The 21,094-nt window shown below is 46.0% G+C and overlaps 1 protein-coding gene across 1 annotated transcript; it reads left to right on the top strand.

Annotated features, from left to right (window-relative positions):
- Positions 1 to 4,853: 4,853 nt before the first annotated feature.
- Positions 4,854 to 20,347, top strand: TAL1 (TAL bHLH transcription factor 1, erythroid differentiation factor). Its single transcript, XM_045026152.1, has 4 exons — positions 4,854 to 4,989; positions 9,776 to 10,198; positions 11,832 to 11,923; positions 18,596 to 20,347. The coding sequence occupies exons 1-4, from the start codon at positions 4,976 to 4,978 to the stop codon at positions 19,012 to 19,014; spliced, it is 948 nt and encodes a 315-aa protein (XP_044882087.1). The 5' UTR covers positions 4,854 to 4,975; the 3' UTR covers positions 19,015 to 20,347.
- The last annotated feature ends 747 nt before the right edge of the window (positions 20,348 to 21,094 follow it).

Raw genomic sequence — 21,094 nt, 5'->3', positions numbered from 1 at the left:
ACCTAAGAGCTGGGGGGAGGAAGGGGGAATTGGGGTGGTAGCTGGGAGTGGGCTGTCTTTCAACAGGTTAGTATGTCTGCTTGTTAACATCAAGCTGTCACTGAGGGTGTATCTACACTACAACTAGACAGCTGCATCTGGCCTGTGCCAGCTGGCTCGAGCTGTTTCATTGCTGTGTAGACTTCTGGGCTCGGGCTGGAGCCCAAGTTCTGGGACCCTGTGATAATTAGAACTGGAGACAGTACTGAGAATATGCTGTAATGAGTCCTGCATTGTGCCCTAGGGCAGTGAATAGATGGCCTCATGGGTTTTATCTCAATTTCTGCTTGTGTGCAACCAAGAGATCAGATGCACTTTCCAGCTGTAGCCTTCTGCCTCTGTCCTCTAGAGGTAAGTGCCTATCTCATGACCTTTGGCCCTGCTGGATGTGGTTGGTATTTTTTAGAGCTAGCAGGGTTATTTTTGTGCAATTTGTTATAATAAAACTACAATCTTGTCTTCTGTTATACTCCCAAGTGGGGCTAATGGAAGAATAAAAATATTGGTAAGGTATTGGCTGTTTAAAGCAAAATATTTAATGGCATCATCTAGACTCCAGTGGTCTTTAACCTATATATTTCTGTCCATGTTATGACCGGTTATATCTGGTCAAAGTGGATTGTTTAATGATCAACAAGAATATTTGTTGGCTCTTCTTAGGCCCTTTCCCCTCATTGTCTACATATTTTGAAGCCCCTTCGGAATATGTTTGAAGGTACAAACCTCTCGTAATCAGGTATAAGACCACTAGCTATCTGGATGTGTTTGCTCAAATAATAAAATGGTTTAATGTTCTAAAGCTGTCATTACTCAATTTCAGAGTTAACATCTCATGAACATTGATGAGGCCATTCATACCTCTGAGCTATTTTTTTTTTTTGGTTCAGTATTTCCCATTGGAAACTCAAGAAGATGCCAAGTGCATTGGTTTAGACTGTCAACATTCTGAAAACTTTTTTTTTTTTAAGATCTCTAGAAAGGTAATTTTTAAAACAAAAGCTCAACTGCTAGAGCACAGTCTTGAAGCAGGGGTTGACAGGACCCTGAATAAGGATAGACAGGAACCTGATCATGTCATTTTCAACCACTCAAAGAAGAAAAAACGGTTACTTACCTTTTTGTAACTTCTTCTGTGAGATGTGTTGTTCATGTCCATTCTAATACCCACCCTCCTACCCCTCTGTTGTAGTAGCCGGCAAGAAGGAACTGAAGGGGTGTCAGGTTGGCAGGGCACTACATTGAGCACCAAGAGGGCACAACTCCAGGGGGCACCTAGACTGACCCTATAGATCCTGCTAGGGGCAAAATCTTCTGGCTGCCATGCACGCAGCACCTGCACACCTGATTGGAATGGACATGAACAACGCATCTCAAAGAACAAGTGTTACGAGAAGGTGAGTAACCGTTTTATCCATCCAGACTCTAGTGCTACACTGGGTGGAGGTAGGAGGTATTAATATTGCTCTCTGCTGCAATAGCCACTTGGCATCTCCCCTGAGATCAGCACTCTGGTGTCCTACAGTTAACTAGACACACACAGTGACAGTCCTTGCCCTAGTTAGATTATTTTCTAAAGAGGCCAGATGTATTAAAAGGGGAAGGGGGGAAGATAGATTAAATAATTGCCCTGGTCTCTAGAACACGGGCCATTTATAAGCCAGGGGAAACACTCCCTGTGAGTTCAGTGGGCTTTGGCTCTGGGGCAGAATAGAGAATACAGGCCCAGTCTGTTAAATGTGGGTCCTTTCCCATTAGCCCACCTTGCTTTCACCGTCGGTGTCTATCCCTGCAGAGAATACCTTAGTTATAACTAAAGTAAAAGGGGCGTTGGTATGAACCTCTCCAAGGCAGATCCATTCCCATTCGCACGGCAAGGGCTGGCGAAGGGGGGGTAAGGCGATGGATACCCCTGTTGATCTATACAGTGTGTGACAGAGAGTGGGGCCATGGCTGTATGGGTCGGGAGGCACACACAAGGCTTGACTTCCTAATCTCCCCTCCCCAGCCCAGCCTGTTCTATCTTTAACGCTTCCTGTTGCTGAGAGGAGCCGGGCTGAAACGGATCGTGCTTCCTGGACGTAGCTGGAAACACGCACAGCAAAGACTCCGCGAGTCGTGACTGCCCCATATCTGCCCCCGCCCCGCCCCATTCACACTCCACATCAAACGCAGGGCAGGAAACCCATCAATCCAGCCAGCCCTGGGACGTCTCTCCCACGGGGGCCTCGACAAGCCGCTGCAGGGAAGTTGAAACGAAGGAAGCCCAAGGGCCCTTTCCCCCTCCCCTCTCATCAGTTGGTACAGGTGTGGGGGCGGGCACGTGGGTAAAACATTTCCACGCGTGGGGGGCCCGTTCCGAGGAGACCGCCGCTCAAGTGCAAGCAGGGAGCCCCCAAAGGGCAGCTTGGCGTTGGCAATGAAGGGAAGGGGGGAGGGAGATGAGCCATAATTTCTGCTCCTCCTTCCCCTGGCCCGGCAGAGAGAGAGAGATCGGTCTGGATCTAGCCAGAGAGGGGGTGGCCGGTGGGAAAACAACCAGCCTTTGGTTTAGCTCCACGTGTGTTTTACGATGTGCCACCCTGCAAGCTCCCTTGCTCGAGAGCCGGGGGGGCGGGGGGGTTCAGGGAGTTAGGCTCAAGTGCCGAGACAAGAGCAGAGGATGGGGGGAGGGGGGGCAGGATTTGTGGTTGAGCCTGGGGGCGTCGTGCCTAGCGGGATCGGGCCCAGGAGCGGGAGACCCCTGTCCCAGGAGGCTGAGTGAAGAGCTCGGGGGCGGAACCTGCTTCCTGGGGATCACATCCCCCCTCACGCCCATTCCCTTCCCCGTCTGGGGGGGGGGGCTAATGCTAATAGCGAATCAATCGCTGTTCGTTGTCGGGTTCCGCTAACCTGCACGGCCCGGCGTCCCCCCGCTTTCTGGTTTGCGGGTTTGGGGGGAGCCTCCGCTGCCCGAGCGCGAAAGGCTCAGAACTGGCTCGCGTGGAGCCACCGGCCCTTGGGTGGAAGGAGAACTGGCCGCAAAGGCGCCTGTGAAACCCCAGGCAAACCCCTCGCCTGCGGGCTGGGGGTGAAAGGACCAGGAGTCGGGTGGCTCTGCGTGGCCCCGGACCCTTTGCTCTGAAATGTCTTTTCCTCACAGGACGGCTGGTAAAACCCAGGCAGCCTCTACCGACGGTGATCCGGCGCAGAGACCCCCACAGCACAGCCGTCAACTCACCCCCTGCCTCGGGTCTTCGCTGATCGAACAGGAAACCGCTGAGATACACGCGGCCACCACATTGTTCCCGGGGGTGGGGGATAAATCAACGTTGGGGGTTTAGTGCCCCAGCCCTACACGCTCTGTTTCGCAATCATTCCCCTGAAGGTTGCTTGGCCATTCCGCGATTGTAAAAGGCCGCACATGGGTAACCAAATCGCGATCTAATCCTGGGCAAACCAGGGCGGCATCATCTATTTGGTTTCGTTATTTAATGAGCCAAAATGAATTGCTGGAGATATTGAGAGGGGGGGAGGGCTGTCTGGGACAATTTGGTTTTTTTTTATTTGTGTGTCACGGCTCGGTGTTGTAATGGTGATTAGTTGATTAGTAGGGTTCATTCGCGTGTATGTGGGACCTAGGCCCGTGGGCTACACTTTAATACTGAAAGTGAACAGATTGGTATTTCAATCGAGGTAGTTAGCACGTTTGTAAAAAGCTAGTGTGGACCCTTCCCCACACGACTGATCCAGATTTATTCTTTACCTTGTGTTAATCATAGAATCTCAGGGTTGGAAGGGGCCTCAGGAGGTCATATAGTCCAACCCCATGCTCAAAGCAGGACCTATCAATCCCCAGACAATCCCCTTGATACAGCGCATATTGTACGGTTTAGAATTTAAAAAGCCAACGTATTTCTCAAGGATAGGGAAAAATACCCCCCAAATCCCTGCTGCCCTCCAGCGTTAAAGGACAGCGATCATCTTCCACCTGATCTTCTATTTCGTAAATGGCACTAACTTGCTATCTTGGCAGATCATTCTCTTCCAGCCATGGCTTATTGTTTTAAAGAATCAGATTCTCTCCCCCCCAATCCCTTCCACCACACGTTTCACAGCCCAGCTACATTGACCCAGCACGATCCGAGATGCTTTTGTGTTTTCCCAGTTCCAAGTTGATTCTTTCCCAGGATTTACCTTTTATTTCTCACACACTCCCCGCCTCACTTTAAATCCCCGAGCCCCACATGGATTGCAGAGCCTTTTACCACACCCTCCTACACCTGATCAGATTAAATTAAAATTAGAGCCCCCCCATTTATGCTTGCAGTGAAGAAATATTTGGGGGGGGGGAATCTTGCTTAAATGTTCCCTGTCAATTTGCTTTATTTACCCTATTGTCCCAGACAGCCCTCCCCCCTCTCAATATCTCCAGCAATTTATTTTGGCTCATTAAATTTAATTAAGAACCGAGTAGGTGTTCCATATTTAATCAAAAAAATGCAGGGGCATAATAACCTCCAAGAGGACTAAAATAAAGAATTGCTATTCAAATGTGGGCAGTCATGGTGCATTTTTTATTACTCTTTTTCTACGGTGTCTTTTTAAGAGCCTCTGAGCATACACACAGAAAAAGCTATAAGGCAGGCAGTCCTAAGTTATTCCTATGCATATCCCTGCAAGAAGTTCCCGCTTTCCTTCGATAAAATTGCCAAATAATAATGAATCATTTCATAAATAATGGGTTTAGAAGCTTATCAGGGCAGGCGGGCCATTGCTGGGGCTTTATCTCTGTTGGCCACATTGCTCTAGTGTTCCGTTCTCCATACTAAATAGGAAACTGGACGTGATGTGGAATTAGATCCTGCTCCAGTGAAGCCACCCAGCACTACCGTAAAGGGGGGGGGGAGAATATAGCAGCAATGAATAGGCCACAAAATGGCTCCACTCACTTTTACCAATGAAAAGCAAATGGTGAGTATATAGATCTATGTATATATAAAGGCGACAGCGTTGTATTTTGCGCATTGTTTCCAGGGCTTCCTTTTGGAGAGAAAGCGAGCATTTTCACGTTTGTTGCGCAATATGTAATAATGCGCAACAAAAATTAAAAAACGATTCTCAGTTGTTCAATGGGTGGAGGCGAGGGGGGAAGGGACGGATCTTTTTTTTCTTTTTGGGAAATTTCGTTGAGCAAATTGATCCCACAGCAGCCGGATATTTGATGCTGCAGAGAGAAGGCAGGATTAACAACCCTTTCTTCGGGGCAGATGCACAAGCGAAGTATAGATATGGGTGTATAGGTTTGGGTAGAGTCGGTTTTGTTCCTTTGCATCGGGATCTGGTTTTGCTATGGAGCCAGTTCGTCGGAAAGGCCCTGTTCGAATCTAGCTGGCAAGAAGCAACTCCAAAATAATGTTTTATTTCGTTCTATTTTTGTTGTTATTGTTGCTCCTGGAGGGGAAATGAACGAATACTTGGATTAATGGGTACAAATTTCCCGTCAGATCCACGGTTCTAAACAAAGAATCTAGGACAGGGGTTACGACCAGCACAAATTACGTAGGAGAAATGGAAATTAAGACATTAAAATTATAGGATTCACCACCCCCCATGTTATTCTAGTAACAAATTCGATCCGAAAGACACAAATTCAATCCGGTTCTCTGCTGATGTTTTAAAAGTGTGAAATATTATGAAGGCAAAGAGGAAAATCGGTTGGGAAGGGTTACTTATTTATCTTCCTACGGAAAATGAAACGATTATTATTTTGTGCTATTGCATTTGAACAGGTTCGGGAAATGCTCTGTGAAATGATCAGAAAAGAAAGTGCTTTGGCTAATGGCTTGTTGGTAATTGTCTGTGTGTTTCGCTGTTATTTCGCCTTGTATAGTTGTGAAGGGAAAAGGAAGGATGTGTTTAAAATTGCTGATTCTTTCTTGTTTTATTGTACTCTGGTTTAACTCGTTGAAAGAGATCCCAAAATGAAATATTTCCACATCGCAATTTTATAGAGAGAGATGTGGACTAGACAGACATATTAGGCAGAGCTATCGACCCGGGGAGTTTATGTATCCTTTAGGATTACATCCCTTAAGCAGGCACAAATACCGGATTTTAAAAAAAATCGTCCTGATTCATAATTAATTTCATGCTAAAGGAATCGACAGGAGGGAAACATTTCTATTGTGTGGGTGGGACTGAAAATAACCGATATTCAGGATTGGATCCCATCTCAAACTTTCAGTGAGAAATCTTCAACCTGCCTATTCATCCCCGACTGGCTTTTAGGTTTAATTTCTAGGCCCTGCACTTTTAATAGCCTGTCTGCAAATCTGCAGGCATCGGTTTGAGAAACGCCAGCTGAAGACAAACATCCTGTTTTCAGCTCTAGTCCGGTAATACAAATACATCGTTTGTTTTATTTCGACCTATGTGTGTGATGGGATATATGTAGAGAGAAATCTTTACGTTATATGTCTATATTAGTAAGGGGGTTGCATCCATGTTAAACCCCTTTATTAATAGAAATATATGAATATGAAAAACAAGATATTTACATATATTACACGTATTATACATTTGTTATATATATAATTAAAACAAATAAATATTTATAAACGTGTTTTAATTATATATATAATTATAAATGTATATATATGTGTGTGTATATATAATTATAATTAAATAGAATAAATATAGTGTGCATAGATAGGGTGTGCTTCTGTCTATATACCCTATGAATAATATAAACATCCCTATATACATTGAAAGTAAATACTTTTTAATGTGATATCCAAATTCCAAGCCCAATTGACGCACAACGGGGGGGTTATATTCGGGTCCAGTCCCCCAGTCCGTTAGTTCTGATTGGCTAGGGGGGGTGTACGGCCGGCATCCGTAGCCACACACCTTTCTATCGGCGTTTGCTATCTTGATGTCGATCTCGTCGGCTCCAGGGTTTTAATGTGCAGTTGATCTAAAGGAACTGGGGCAAGAGATCTCCCCCCCCCCCGCCGGGTATTCGCTGCATTATTCCGATACGGGTCCCCTTTCTCCTTGTCAAGCCGTGAGTATCCTTGAGGGGAGAGGGAAGAAGGCAGCCCTGAGCCACAGGCCACTCGAGGGGTTCCTACTTCACTAGGACAGACATGCCTCATGGCTCACACGATGCCATATCCCCACAGACCCTTTCTGGAGAGGGGGCTGGGAAAGGGGCCAGCGCCCTGGGATTTTTTTCAGGTCTTCTCTACAAACGACCTGGTTCACTGAGCCCCGCAGAAGCCAAGGGCATTAAGGTTAGAAAGGCCGAGGCTGGGATCAGATCAGACTTCTGCTTTCGGCAAAGCACCGGGCCCCCTCTATTCACCCCAGCCCTGAAATGAACAAACCGAACTTCAGGAGGAAATAATAATTTCTCAGCGTTAAATGCGTTTTGTGTAACGATACATCCACGTGTTTATCTGATGGCAGAGGAGCCACTAATCAGCTCCTTGCCCAGCTGATGGGTCCTGTCTCCTGCCTGCCTTGGCTAATGGATAGAGAAGGCGCCTACAGATTGTTTCTTAAACAACTTGACTTCAAATGCACCTAACACATTTTGGATACGATCAGGTAGGACAGGTGCAGGATTGGGGTCTTTCGGCCCAAAGCCACGGGCCGTTCTGCTTAAAACAAAAATCCACGGTGTAATATGTCCCCCAAATAGGAAACATCAAATGAACCCGATGCTGCTCTGCTTACTCAAGAATAGGCCCCGAATAGACATTTGTTTTGGAACAATATAACTATTTCCCATTGCTGTCACATTTGATCAGACTCCACGTCTTGGTTATAGACAAAGCTAGTCGGTTGAAATGAATGGGAAGTCTGTCTGTCTATCTGTCAATCCACATACAGCCTGACTATCTATCTATCTATCTATCTATCTATCTATCTATCTATCTATCTATCTATCTATCTATCTATCTATCTATCTATTGTATAATATTCTACTACGTTAATACGGAAATACTACATTCTTATATTTTTCAGCAAAACATTGCAGTCATTGTATACAGATTAAGTATTACATTCTCCTCATGCAAGATTATATATATATATATAGTTTTATATATCCAAATTGCAAGCCCAATTTACGCATAAGAGGGGATTATATATATAACTATATATATAACTATATATATATATAGTTATATCGTTATATATAGTTATATCGTTATATATATAGTTGTTATAGTTATTTATATATATATAGTGTGTATACAAATATACACACACCGTATATATTTCTCAGCAAAGCCATTGTGATCACTATGTTGCATGAGTAGAATTTCATATTTCAACTATATCTCCCTATATAACAACATAATTATCACAATTACTTTGCTGAGAAATATATACATTATGTGTGTGTGTGTGTATTAGAATGCAATGGTTCAGTGTTAAAGCAATCAAACGTAATACTATGTTTATAGCGAAGGATTATAATATAATGCTATATATTTGTATATAAAATTATTGTGATGCAATATAATCGCCACAATGGCCCTGCATGTTATAGTGTGTGTGTGTATATATATATATATAGACATACACTGTAACATATAATCTAGGATACACACCTATATGTAAATACTGCTATCCAGTGTGTGTATGTGTCAAGATAGAAATATAATCCCCCTTTAAACAGTTCTGAAATTAGAAATAGACACGTTCTTTCATGCTCTTTAGAGCTGGTAACCACGATACATTCATCTTCAAATCAATAGTTTCCACGAAGGTTGGTTGAGTTCAAAAGTGTAACCTGCGGTAGCAGCAAAACGGGGTTTCCATTGGAAATCTCGCCAACAAACGCCTATTTAGCCCTGTCCTTTTGTCAGCATTAACTGAAATCAAACGAAAGATCCGAAGCTCTCGGTTTACCCTTCGATAAAAATGTGCTGTTCTTTAAACACCATCACGTCCACATCTTCAGACCCTGGAGTTTATTCTCTCTCTCTCTCTCTCTGGACTGCAAAAAAATTAATAGAAAAGAAACCGATTCCAGCGGTGGCTGAGTCACCTGCCAGTGCAACAGCAAATGTTGGCTCAAGGAAAAGATTAAATGTGAGGCTTAAACAGGCAGCCCAGATATATTAAGCTAAGGCTAAAGGTGGAAGGAATAGTGATCCCCGGGCTTTGGGGGATTGCACCCAGCCCCTGGCTCCGGTGAACCCTCATCTTTTTAAGGACTGGGTGAAATCCTGGCTCCACGGAGGTCCAGGGGCCTTTTGCCATTGACTTGAATGGGGCCGGGATTTCATCTCTCGTCCTGCACTGGCGGAGAAGCTGCCCCAGCGCTTCGGTACAAAGAGCTAAGCGCGCCCCTCTTCTGAGCCAAAGAATCGTTTGGCTAATTCTCCTGCTACGAAATCATTGCGGCAGGAGCCTGGCTCCCAGGCCGGAACAATGGGCTCCTCCGCGGCCGAGGTGTGTTTGCCTGGACGCTGCTGTCAAACTGGCAACAGCTGTCACCGTCACCTCTCCCCTGTTCCTTTTTTCCTTCACCCCCTTTTCCTCCCCTCTTTTTATCCCTTTTCTTTCTTTTTCTTTTTCCCTTCCACTTTTCTTCTTTCTTTCCATCCCTCTCCCAAGCGTCTTTCTTTCTTTCTTTCTTTCTTTCTTTCTTTCTCCCCCCTCTCGGCGGGGCGGTCTGTCCGCCTCGCAGGGGTGCCCTGGGCTCCCCCCACCCCCTCACCTCCTCTCCTCTCTCCCCCAGGACGATGGAGCGGCTGCCGGCGGAGCTGCCCCCCAGTGACCCGCGGGATGCCCGGCCCCCCCAGCAGCACGATCCGGGAGCGGAAGGCACGAGCGAGCCGGAGAGCAGCCGCGGGGGGATGGAGGTCCCAGGAGAGCCCCAGCTGCTGCTCAATGGGGTTTCCAAGGAGACGGGCCGGCCCTCCCCCGGACCCCCCGCCGCCGCCGCCGTGCCGGTGATCGAGCTGGTGCGCAGGGACATAAAAGGCCGCGAGGCGCCCGGCGAGGCAATGCAGAGAGCGCCGGGCGCCGAGCCGTGCAGAGCCCCGGCCGAGGCCGCCTGCGACGCCCGCATGGTGCAGCTCAGCCCCCCGGCGCTTCCCCTGCCGGCGGCCGGCAGAGCCATGCTCTACAACATCGGCCAGCCGCTGGCCGCCATCAACAGGTCCGTGCCCTGCCCGCTCTCCCGGGCCGTCCGTCCGTCCGGTCTGTCTGCCTGGCTGCCTGCCCCTCGCTCCGGCTGTCTGTCTGCCTGCCCCTCGCTCCGGCTGTCTGTCTGCCTGCCCCTCGCTCCGGCTGTCTGCCTGTCTGCCTGCCCCTCGCTCCTGCTGTCTGCCTGGCTGCCCCTCGTTCCGGCTGTCTGTCTGTCTGCCTGCCCCTCGCTTCTGCTGTCTGTCTGCCTGGCTGCCCCTCGCTCCGGCTGTCTGTCTGTCTGCCTGCCCCTCGCTTCTGCTGTCTGTCTGCCTGCCTGCCCCTCGCTCCGGCTGTCTGCCTGCCTGCCCCTCGCTCCGGCTGTCTGTCTGCCTGCCCCTCGCTCCTGCTGTCTGTCTGCCTGGCTGCCCCTCGCTCCGGCTGTCTGCCTGGCTGCCCCTCGCTACTGCTGTCTGTCTGTCTGCCCCTCGCTCCGGCTGTCTCCCCACTAGTGTCCTACAGCAGCATCCGCGCCCTGTACTAGCCTGAGATGAAGTCTTTAGCACCGTTTCTTTGGAAACCTGCAGGATTGTTTCTGTTCTTCTGTCTTTCCAACCGCTCTCTGTCCTCCTGTCCTGCAGGTATCTATCTATCTATCTATCTATCTATCTATCTATCTATCTATCTATCTATCTATCTCATAAAACCCGAAGTTCATAAGGACAGGAGGTTGTCTGGCAAAGGAACCTTTCTCTATCTGGGCATGCAATATTTGTGTGTGGATAATTGTGGGAGAGTTTGTATGTATGTAATTTTGCAAAGCAAAACATCTGTTGTAGCCCTTGGAACAAGGGTAATTTTAATATATATATTGCATACGTTAAATCATATTAAAATGTAATATTTTAAATGCAAAGGTGTAAATGTAGCCAGTGCTATATTTATCTAATGGGCAATTTTTTTGGTTCCTTGAAGAAATCTCTCAGCTCTTTGCACTGGGTGGTGAGATGTGTGTGACCCTACAAATAATCATGATAGTGGGAAGAGATTGCTTCAGAATATGCATTGTATGTAGTGTGTGTAAATGAATATGCATACACCCTACAATGCAGTTATAGAATACAATTCAATTCCATTTTTTCTCAGTCAATACAAATTAATAGTAGTTCAGCATATGTGTGTTATATATCATCTAGAGAAACCTGTTCCAGAGATCAGGTACCCTCCTGTCTTAAAAGATGTGCCAGAAAGTGCACATAAATGTATTAGAATTCTATCACATTGATTGGAAGACCTACAATTTTTTATCCTGGTCACTTAAGACAATGTCTGTTATGCTGCAGATGTAAGTGTATGTATAATGTGTGTATGTGTATATATATCTGTACACATACATATATCCTCAACTGGCATAGCTCAATAGATTTGAAAGTCCCTTTGATGTCAGTGGAGCTATGCTGATTTACACCAGCTGAAAATCTGGCCTATAATATCTAATAGTTCTTCTTCAAGTGGCTGCTGCACAGATGCCCACGGTGCTTCCCATGAGTGGAAATGTGCAGAGTCCATCTCGAAGAACCCTGGCGACATGGGAGAACCCTTCATGAAGTTTGTCTGTGTGTTTTCCTCATTTTTTTTCTGACTTGTTCTTTGTACCTTGTTTGCAGTGGGTTTTTTGGAGAGCCAGACAGCTTCTCAATGTACAACAACAACAGAATGAAAAGAAGACCATCTCCTTATGAAGTGGAGATCAGTGATGGTGAGAATCTTTTATTCTGCCCCTGATGGTGTATATCAAGTGCAAAGGGATGTAGATGGTGCTTAATGTTGGTGACATAGAATATCAAGGTTGGAAGGGACCTCAGGAGGTCATCTATCTAGTCCAACCCCCTGATAGATTAATGCCCTAGATCCCTAAATGGTCTCCCCAAGGATTGGGCTCATAACCCTGGGTTCAGCAGGATAATGCTCAAACCACTGAGCTATCCTATTCAATCCCATCCCTCCCATGGGAAGGTTGCTTAGACCAACATGTGTTGGGATAAAATAGAAAGCACTAAACGGATGAGGGAGAGGATGACATCACTCCTACTGTCTGATAGCTTGCTCCTGCCGTGGTCTTGACTCCTGGATAATGGAGCCAATATTTCCTGCTCCATCTGGTAACCAGTCTGATGATGAAGGACTTAATAATATTGCCCCAGTTCAGCAATGCACTCTAGCAGGTGTTCAATTCCATCCCTGTTCTGCAAACCACTTAGCTCTTGTTTAAGGCTATGTCTACAGAGCCCAGCTGGCCTAGCCCCCTAGTGTAGATAAAGTGTACAAGACAGAAGGGGTTTTTCTGCCAGTGCAGGAATGCCACCTCCCTGAACAGCGTTAGCTATGCTGACCGAAGTGGTCCTCTGTCAGCATAGCTGCAGCCACAGGGGGGTGTTTTATCAGCATAGCTACATTGTCTAGGGAATGTGGGTTTTTCACCCCCTGATTGACATAGCTATGCCAGTATAAGATTTAAGTGGAGACCAGGCCTAAGTCCCATTGTAGTGAGAGAGACTTGTATACATGCTTGAGTGCTTTGCTGAACTGGGGCCATTCTTCCGAGGTGCAGTAATTGCAAAGACACATCAGCGAGTCACCATATATAGAGGCTTGCCTTGGGCCAGAAGCTCTCAAGCAGAATTCTCCTTTGAAATTGACCAGTTCTGCTTCCAGACTGATGGCCCAGAGTTCATAACGTATTTTTAAAAATCTTTCAAAGTACGGAAGGAATTAGAAAGCCTAGGATAGTACCTCACTACCTGCCCCTGCGCAGTCCTATTGGTTTCAGTGGGAATGGCTGTGTGAGTAAACACTCCTATGTGTGTATGTTTCCAGTCAAAGGTCCTTCGTTTTTAAATCAAAGCCTAAAGCTCTCCACAGTGACAGATGTCTATATAAATGAGATGAAAGGATAAAAAGAAAATGCATTTTAAATGAGAAAACATTGAAATCCACAAAAGCCTGGAAATTCAGTTACCTTCATTTGTCTTTCTTTTTAGCTAACCTATCCAAATAAAACCCCAGTCCTCCACATTTCAAAAGAAAATTGTGAGGCTAACATAATGCTTGCAAATCATCACTCCAGGCTCACTGCATTGATGTTATTCCCTTTCCCTCCATCCTCTGTCTGTTTGTTTGTCCATTTATATTGTAAGCTGGTTTGGGCAGGGACTGTCTCTCGCCGTGTTTCTGCACAGCACCTAGCAGAATACGGTCCATATCTTGGTTGGGGCCTTTAGGTTCTACCATTATATAAATAATAATTAAGGCTGACAAATAAAAACACAAGTGTGTATCAATGTCATCAGAGTCTGAGCAAGAGTTTTAACCTTACCGCTGAGTTTAGCTTAGATGTGAAGTTTTACTTATATATAATACACTCAATAACTGTTTAGATGAGCAGTACACATATAAATGTATTTGAAAGAAAACTGAATATGTATTTACTAGATAATGTATTAGGTATAATCATTGGGCCTGATCCTGTGCATCCCAAATTGGTTGATTAAGTATTTGCCGGATCAGGCCATTGGACTAGGATAGTTTTAGGGGGTGTATCTCAGGGAGCAGACTGGGACCCTGAGCCTGCAAACACTTATGCATGTGAATAACCTTAAAGTTACATGAGTTTGCGTTTGCAGGCCCAGAGGGCCTGATCCAAAGCCCACTGAAGTCAGTGGAAAGATTCCAAGGGGTTTTGGATCAAATTTATATTTAGCAAGTCAAGTAGATTGCGAAATTGTGCCCCTAAACATGACCATGCAACTTCCACTGACATCAATGGACTGCAGCTGATACAAGGAAGTGTAATGTCTTCAGAACGGTTGTGGTTTGTCTGTCAAGGAGTATTTCATATCTGACAAGATTTGCAACAAGGGGCATTTGGGGGAAGAAACAGAGACATTACACTAGGAGCGGTCTTTGGGAGATAGAATGGCAAAATAGGCCTGGACTGTTTCTCTTAAAACAGGGGCAATGTAGGTATGCAAATTTCAGTTTTTGGATCAATGGCAGCTCTCAAGCTTTGCAAGTCAGTTTGATTTATGATCAAACCAGAATGAGAAGGTGGAGAATTGGCCTTCACAGGGGCAGGGGACTGGACAGCGCATAAGTGAGGTACAGAAATGGGAGTATGGTGGCCATTTTTAGGCCTTTCAGTTGCTTCCGCTGCCAACCAGGATAGTGGCTTAATCTGGCCTGTTTAAAACCTGCACTTAGAAGAAACTGATAGCAGACAGGCCAGTCACTGACCCAGAAATATGTCTGAAGATTCTAAGACAACAATATATATTGCAAGCAGAGTCTCAGAGCTCCTGATGTCAGCTGGGCAGAGTCTTCACTGGCTCCCCCGCCTGCAGCGCCTGCTCCTCTCAGCTTATTGGATCATGAGTAACAAACCACCTGGCTTCCTGGCTTTCTCCCAACCTTCATGTTCACCCCCACAGGGCTCAGCCCTGAACTGCACAAGCTGAACTGCTTCAGAGAGGAAGAGTTGTGAAGCCCCAAAAGTAACTCCAATCAAAATCCTTTTTCGTGAAAACGTTTTGTCGAAGTGTTAAAATGTTTTGACCGCTCTCCAAGCCAGCTGCAAAACAAATAAATACATAAAGTTCACAAAAAGTTTTGAAAACTGTTTGCAAAAAAATTCTGTTGGGATTTTGAAAAATGTCTTCCGCTTCTCCTTTTGATTTTTATTATATTTAATAAATTATGGAGAAAGCCCTATTCAATCTTCTGAATTACTTACTGGACAAATTTCATTTAGAAGAACACCTCCGTTTTTCACGACCTATCCACAAAGCATCCTGTGTTATCCATCACTTAAAATCTTTAAATCAAGAAAGGATGACTGTTTTTCTAAAAGAGATGCTTCAGTTCAACCATAGTTACTGGGTTCAATGCAGGAATCCGGAGATGAAATTCTACACCTGCATTGTGTCTGATGTCAACGCAGGAATCGGGGTGAAATTCTATGGTCTGCGTTATGCCTGATGTCATCTTAGATAATCACAGCATTTTTAAAAATTTATGAATGAATTCCTTAGGGGCACCAGCGAACTCAATGGGTATTCTGTGCATGCAAGATTGGACCCTTGGTTATTTTAAATTTTTTGTTAGGGTAGTGATCTCTAATATTTTCCCACTCAAATTCAAAAGCAGCAAAAGAGATTTTGTAATATTAAACAAAACCATCTCTGCATGAGAATCTGATTTCCATGTTTCTTGATATTTTTTTTTTAAGCTCAGGGGAGTCTGTTTGAGTCTTGGAATTGGGCTTTGTAACAGGAGCGCTGAGGTTATGTCTACACTGCGTTGTAAACCTAGGTCTCTGGGACGTGCACTTGGTGTTTCCACACTCATGCTCATGCTTGAGTGTCCACACTGCATTGTAAACCCGGGTTTGCAATTGCTGGACCTGGGCCTCACAGCTGTGCTGCCAGTACACGCATTCTGCAAGGTCTGCAGCTTGAGCTGTGTCCACAGTGCAAAATGACAAAGCTTGGACCTGAGTCCCAGCAGGAATCGGGCTCTGATCCACCCCCTAGCAGGGTCCTAGGAGGACCCAGCTCCTGAGTGCTTGCTGACCCGAGTCAGACTGATTTGCATGTGGATTGAAAAGGGCCGTGGGCTCAAACCTGGGTCAGACCCCGGGCTTAATGTGCAGCATAAACATACCCTGAGAGATCTTTAATGATAGGCTAGCAGTGCAAATAGCCCTACCTGTTGTTAAGATCTTACAACTGCATTTAAATGCTCAGTTATGGTGCTCTTTGGGAGTGGAGGAATGATCTCATGGCCAGGGGCGGCTCTAGGAATTTGGCTGCCCCAAGCATGCTGGGTCCACCGGAGCCGCGGGACCAGTGGACCCTCCGCAGGCACGTCTGCAGGAGGTTCACCGGAGCCGCGGGACGAGCGGACCCTCCGCAGTCATGCCTGCGGCAGGTCCACCTGTCCCGCGGCTCCGGTGGACCTCCCGCAGGCATGACTGCGGAAGGTCCGCCGGAGCTGCCTGCCGCCCTGCCGGCAAAATGCCGCCCCAAGCGCGCGCATAGCGCGCTGGGGTCTGGAGCCGGCCCTGCTCATGGCTTAGGTGCTTGACTGGGATTGTGGAGATGTGGGTTTTAGTCCTGGCTCTGCCAGCAACTCCCATTGTGACCTTGGGCAGGTCACTTTGATCTCTCTGAGCTTCTCCTTCCCATCTGTACAATGGGGATGAGAGTGCTTCTGACCTCCCAGGGCAATCAGGAGGGTAAATTCATTCATGCTTGTGAAGTGCTTAGATGCTACAGGGATAGAGGCCCAATAAGTGCCCAGATAACTAGATTCCCCCTAAGGAAACTTGAAAGTTGCAAAATTAGATTTTTACTTAATCACAGTGATTCTTGCTCCCATGCACAGGGTTGAACTGATCACCAGATTTGGGGTCGGGAAGGACATTTTCCCGCCACGGCGCATTGGCAGACACCTTGGCTTTTTCGCCTTCCTCTGGAGCATTGAGCATCTGTTAGGATCAGGGGCGTATCCCACACGATCAATTTCCTGCGTATGCAGGGGAGGGGGGAATCTGGGGTGGGCAGTGATGGACCTCAGTCCTTCCCATTTTCTGTGCTTTTTCTTGTTGTTATTTTGGGGGGATTTATTTTTAACAGTGGGGAGGGGAAAGGGACTATTGTGCATTTCAACTATGCAGCTCCTGGTAATGTGACTGAGATGTGTCTGTTTGCTTATACGTGGCTGATTTGGTTTGGAGGGGCCAATGACTGCGGTTGCTTAGAAGTGTTTCCAGTTGCAAAGCCCATGGAATGGATTTTTCTTGCAATGCATCATGTGTCAGTGTTTTCTTTTCCCCAGCCAGCATTTCATTTCCTAGCGTTTGGGATTTCTGTCTTCTCGGATCTTGAGGGTGGATTTATCAGGAGGCAGCCACATTTTACTAGTATGTTGCAACAATATTATAAGTGAGCTTCAGAGCACATGGTCTATTATCCATTTGCAATAGCTGAACTCCCCACCCCAGGAGTCCAAGTGCCTGTTAACAACCAAAACACGCACAGTGCAGTGGGCACATGGCTAGTGCCAACGCATCCCACTGGTAGGCACAAGCATTGGGTGATGATGGAACACTGGGCAGTCTAAACAACTGACCACAGGCAGGTGCATATTGGTCAGTGACTTATTCCCACCATGATGCAGTAATCAGACAAGGGATTTCAAGAGTATAGCGTGTGGTCATGTGCTGTACCAGGTCATGTGATCTGTCACTCAGTGTCACCCCCATATATTATACATACATTTGTCCTTGGTGTTGTGCTTTTCCAGGCATGTCTCTCATCTTTAGAGTGGTTTTTGCCATGGCAACCCTTCCAGAGGCTCATGGGGTCTCCTGCTAGGCCCCTTCAATAACGATGTATGGAAAGCAAAATACGTAGTAATAATAATACACTCTGTGGGTACTATTTGGATAGAAGTTGCACTGTCCAATAGTTGGAATGAGTGCCCGCTTGTACATGCTTCCACTGGTCCAGGGAAATGGGATGCTGAGACTGCACTCCAACCTGGATCTTATGCATGGCAGGACCCACTGATAAATCTTTCCCCTCCATGCATACAACCCCCTACCAGTGGCAGTAGGCGTTATGATCACACATTGAAAGGAGAACACACAGTCAATGTTGCTATCTATCGGGTCTTCTGGGATGTTACCTGTTTTAGGTTAACACACTCATTCTAAAACTGGCCATCGGGTAAAACAAGCAATTTTAAATGGAGTCACTGCTGGCCAGGCTAAATTAACAGCAGTATGTTATTGTTGTTTCCTCTTCTACAAAAGTAAATCAAAATAGAATCAGGTTGAGGGTATCTACAGGACAGGAAAAGCATGGTCAGCGACCGCGTCATTGTAAGGCGCTCCAGCTGCTTTGCCAATGCTCCAAATGCTGACCTGAAGAGAAAGCTTCTAAAACTGATAGGGCAGTTCCAGGATGATTTGGTTCCTGGTCTCCATTCAGAATTCCAACAGAGGCACTAATTTCAGTTTGTTTGGTTTTGGTGTTGGGTTTTCTTTTTGTGGGGGAGGGAGGCTGGTTTTGTAATGTGGCTACCTGTTCCCAAGGAATTGGTCTGAGTACCAGCAACTCATTTCACGTATGGACACGTAACAGCTTTAAGCTCCCTACCAGCTTTGGGTTTGTATCAAAATTTTCAGTTCCCATTGGCTTGAACGGAAGTTGTGGCAATTCTAAAAAAACAGACCACTTCTGTTGAGATGCCTACCTGGGGAAGTAGGTGCCTAAAGTTAGTCAGTCACATTGGGAAATTTTGACCATTAAGTGAAACGATAAATAATCTGTTTAATGGCTCCCCTAATCATGCACTATTGTAATTTCAGGTCCCCATACAAAAGTGGTCCGCCGTATTTTTACCAATAGCCGGGAAAGGTGGAGACAACAGAATGTCAACGGTGCATTCGCAGAGCTTCGTAAACTCATTCCGACCCACCCACCTGACAAAAAACTGAGCAAGAATGAAATTTTACGTCTGGCTATGAAATACATCAACTTCCTGGCCAAACTGCTTAATGACCAGGAAGAAGAAGGAAACCAAAGGGGCAAAGTGAACAAAGACACTGGGATAGTCCAAGAGGATCTCCTGCAGGACATGTTGTCTCCAAATTCTAGCTGTGGAAGCTCTTTAGATGGAGCAGGGAGCCCAGACAGCTTCACAGAAGAACATGAAACATTAGATTCAAAGCATACGAGGAGTCTTCATCACTCCATTCTTCCTGTAGAAGGCAATGCCCAGCGATGACGACCTTACAGATCCCTTCTAAAACACAGAGGGGAAAAGTAAACCCTAAGTCTCTGGGTCTTGGAATTACACTCTATTTTCCCAACTCTACATCTCCAGAAAGAATATTTCTAAAGGTCACAATCCCTGAACTAAAAGGACAGTGAGTTGATGGAGAACAAGACCAAATCAAGTGGACATTCAACATTTAGGTACTTGATCGGACGGAGACGAAAGTCATCTTATTGTACATATTGCTCATGGATGTAATACTGGATGGGGGGAGGGAACATTGCTGACGCCTCTTCAATATCAAGTGATTTGATGATGGTCTCTTGAAAAAGAATAATCATGGCTCAGAAACAGGCAGCAACTCCCTCTTTCGCTGCCAATGGAAGCTACATGTCCCTTCCATTTGCGCGTGGCACTTGGAAACTACCAAAATCTCTAACAGTTCTGCAGCATCTCTCCAAACTATTCTAATGACGTATATGCAACTTGTCGGTGTGGAAGCTAGGACAATGCCTTCTTGTTGTCCAAGAGCTTTTGACTTTACCTTTTTAAAGAGCTGAAAAATGCCTCCCACTAAAGAACTATTACAAGGAATGAGACTTTTTTTTTCCCCAAAAACCTCCAAACCTTAGCCTAACTTTGGATTGTTTGAGGTGTTGTATTTATGATGTGGAATTACTTCTGTTTAATAACCGTCATGCAGTATCCATTGAAAGAAAAGGTACATAGATGTTTCCTTCTCTCTCCCCTCCCAACTATTGCGCAATGGCTGAAATCCTGGCCCTGTTGAAGTCTACGGGAATCTCATCATTGGCTTCAGTGGGGACATGACGTCACCCAAGGATTACACATTTCAGTATGGGTGAGCGGGAATTTTCCTTGCAATTGTCATCCTGGTATTTTAGTTTAAGACAAAGGCAGGGGTGGAATAACAAATTGTGTGTGTGCGTGTGTGTGTAGAAGGGATATAAAAGCGATTTAATTATGTGCTTTGAATTGTTGGGTTTTACCCATTTGGAAAGGATGGTTATTTCACTTACTCTCTCCCCCCTTCCCCCCACTCTGTTGATTAGTCCCCCGGTTTGATCCTGCCACTTTGTCTACTTAAGACTTCCACCGGAGCCTTGTCTACACAAGGATGTGGCCATCTCTAGAGTTCTCAGAAGCAAAGCAGTTGACCTGGACTCTGAGACTCACAGCCACAGATTTGTTCTTGCTGTGTAGATTTACACTAAGGCCTGGTCTACACTTGGAGGGGGGGATCGGCCTAAGATACGCAACTTCAGCTACGAGAATAGCGTAGCTGAAGTCAACGTATCTTAGTTCGACTTACCTCCCATCCTCACGGCGCGGGATCGACAGCCGTGGCTCCCCCGTCGACTTTGCTTCCGCCTCTCGCTGAGCTGGAGTACAGCAGTCGACGGGAGAGCAATCGGGGATCGATTTATCACGTCTACACTACATGCAATAAATCAATCCCTGATAGATCGATCACTACCCGCTGATCTGGCGGGTAGTGTAGATGTAGCCTGAGATTCAGCGCTATTAGTGACACATACAGCAATTCCCAGGCATGCAGATGTACTGTAAGTTGGTGGCCACATACAACCAGATCACTTTAAAACAGAAATTATCCTCCAACTGGAGACGTCCATTGAAGGACTTAAAAAATGTGGCCTAGATTCTCAGCTAGTGCAAATCAGGGTCATTCCATTGACTCCCATACTAAGCCAGTTTACACAGGCTGACACTGCATATCCCATAAACAGCAGAACCTACATAGGACTCTCTCTTTTTCCCACTTGCTAATGCTCGATGGAGCAATCACACCAGAAACAAACAATCTCATTATCCACTTGCTCGACAGAGATTCAGAAAAATCCACACGATGCTGGAAAGCCCCCTTCTTTGTAAGGGAAACTCACTAGAATGAGTACACTTCATACAACCCTATCTCTTATTTACCGTAGATGTTGAGGTACAAGGCGATGCAGATATTTCCACGTGTGAGCATTTAGAGCCATTAGTTTGCCTATTGGAAAGCCAGGTGGTCCCAATTTTAGTTCAGGGTACAGTCACTTCCTTTTTT

This window comes from Mauremys mutica, chromosome 8 (genome assembly GCF_020497125.1).
Source record: "Mauremys mutica isolate MM-2020 ecotype Southern chromosome 8, ASM2049712v1, whole genome shotgun sequence".
NCBI lineage: Eukaryota > Metazoa > Chordata > Testudines > Geoemydidae > Mauremys > Mauremys mutica.
This window is presented reverse-complemented; position numbering and strand designations above follow the sequence as displayed.

Excerpts from the sequence above, each read along its gene's own strand:
- TAL1 (XM_045026152.1), top strand. Across the intron at positions 10,199-11,831 it reads CCGCTGGCCGCCATCAACAG|TGGGTTTTTTGGAGAGCCAG; the intron begins GTCCGTGCCCTG and ends CCTTGTTTGCAG. Across the intron at positions 11,924-18,595 it reads TGAAGTGGAGATCAGTGATG|GTCCCCATACAAAAGTGGTC; the intron begins GTGAGAATCTTT and ends TTGTAATTTCAG.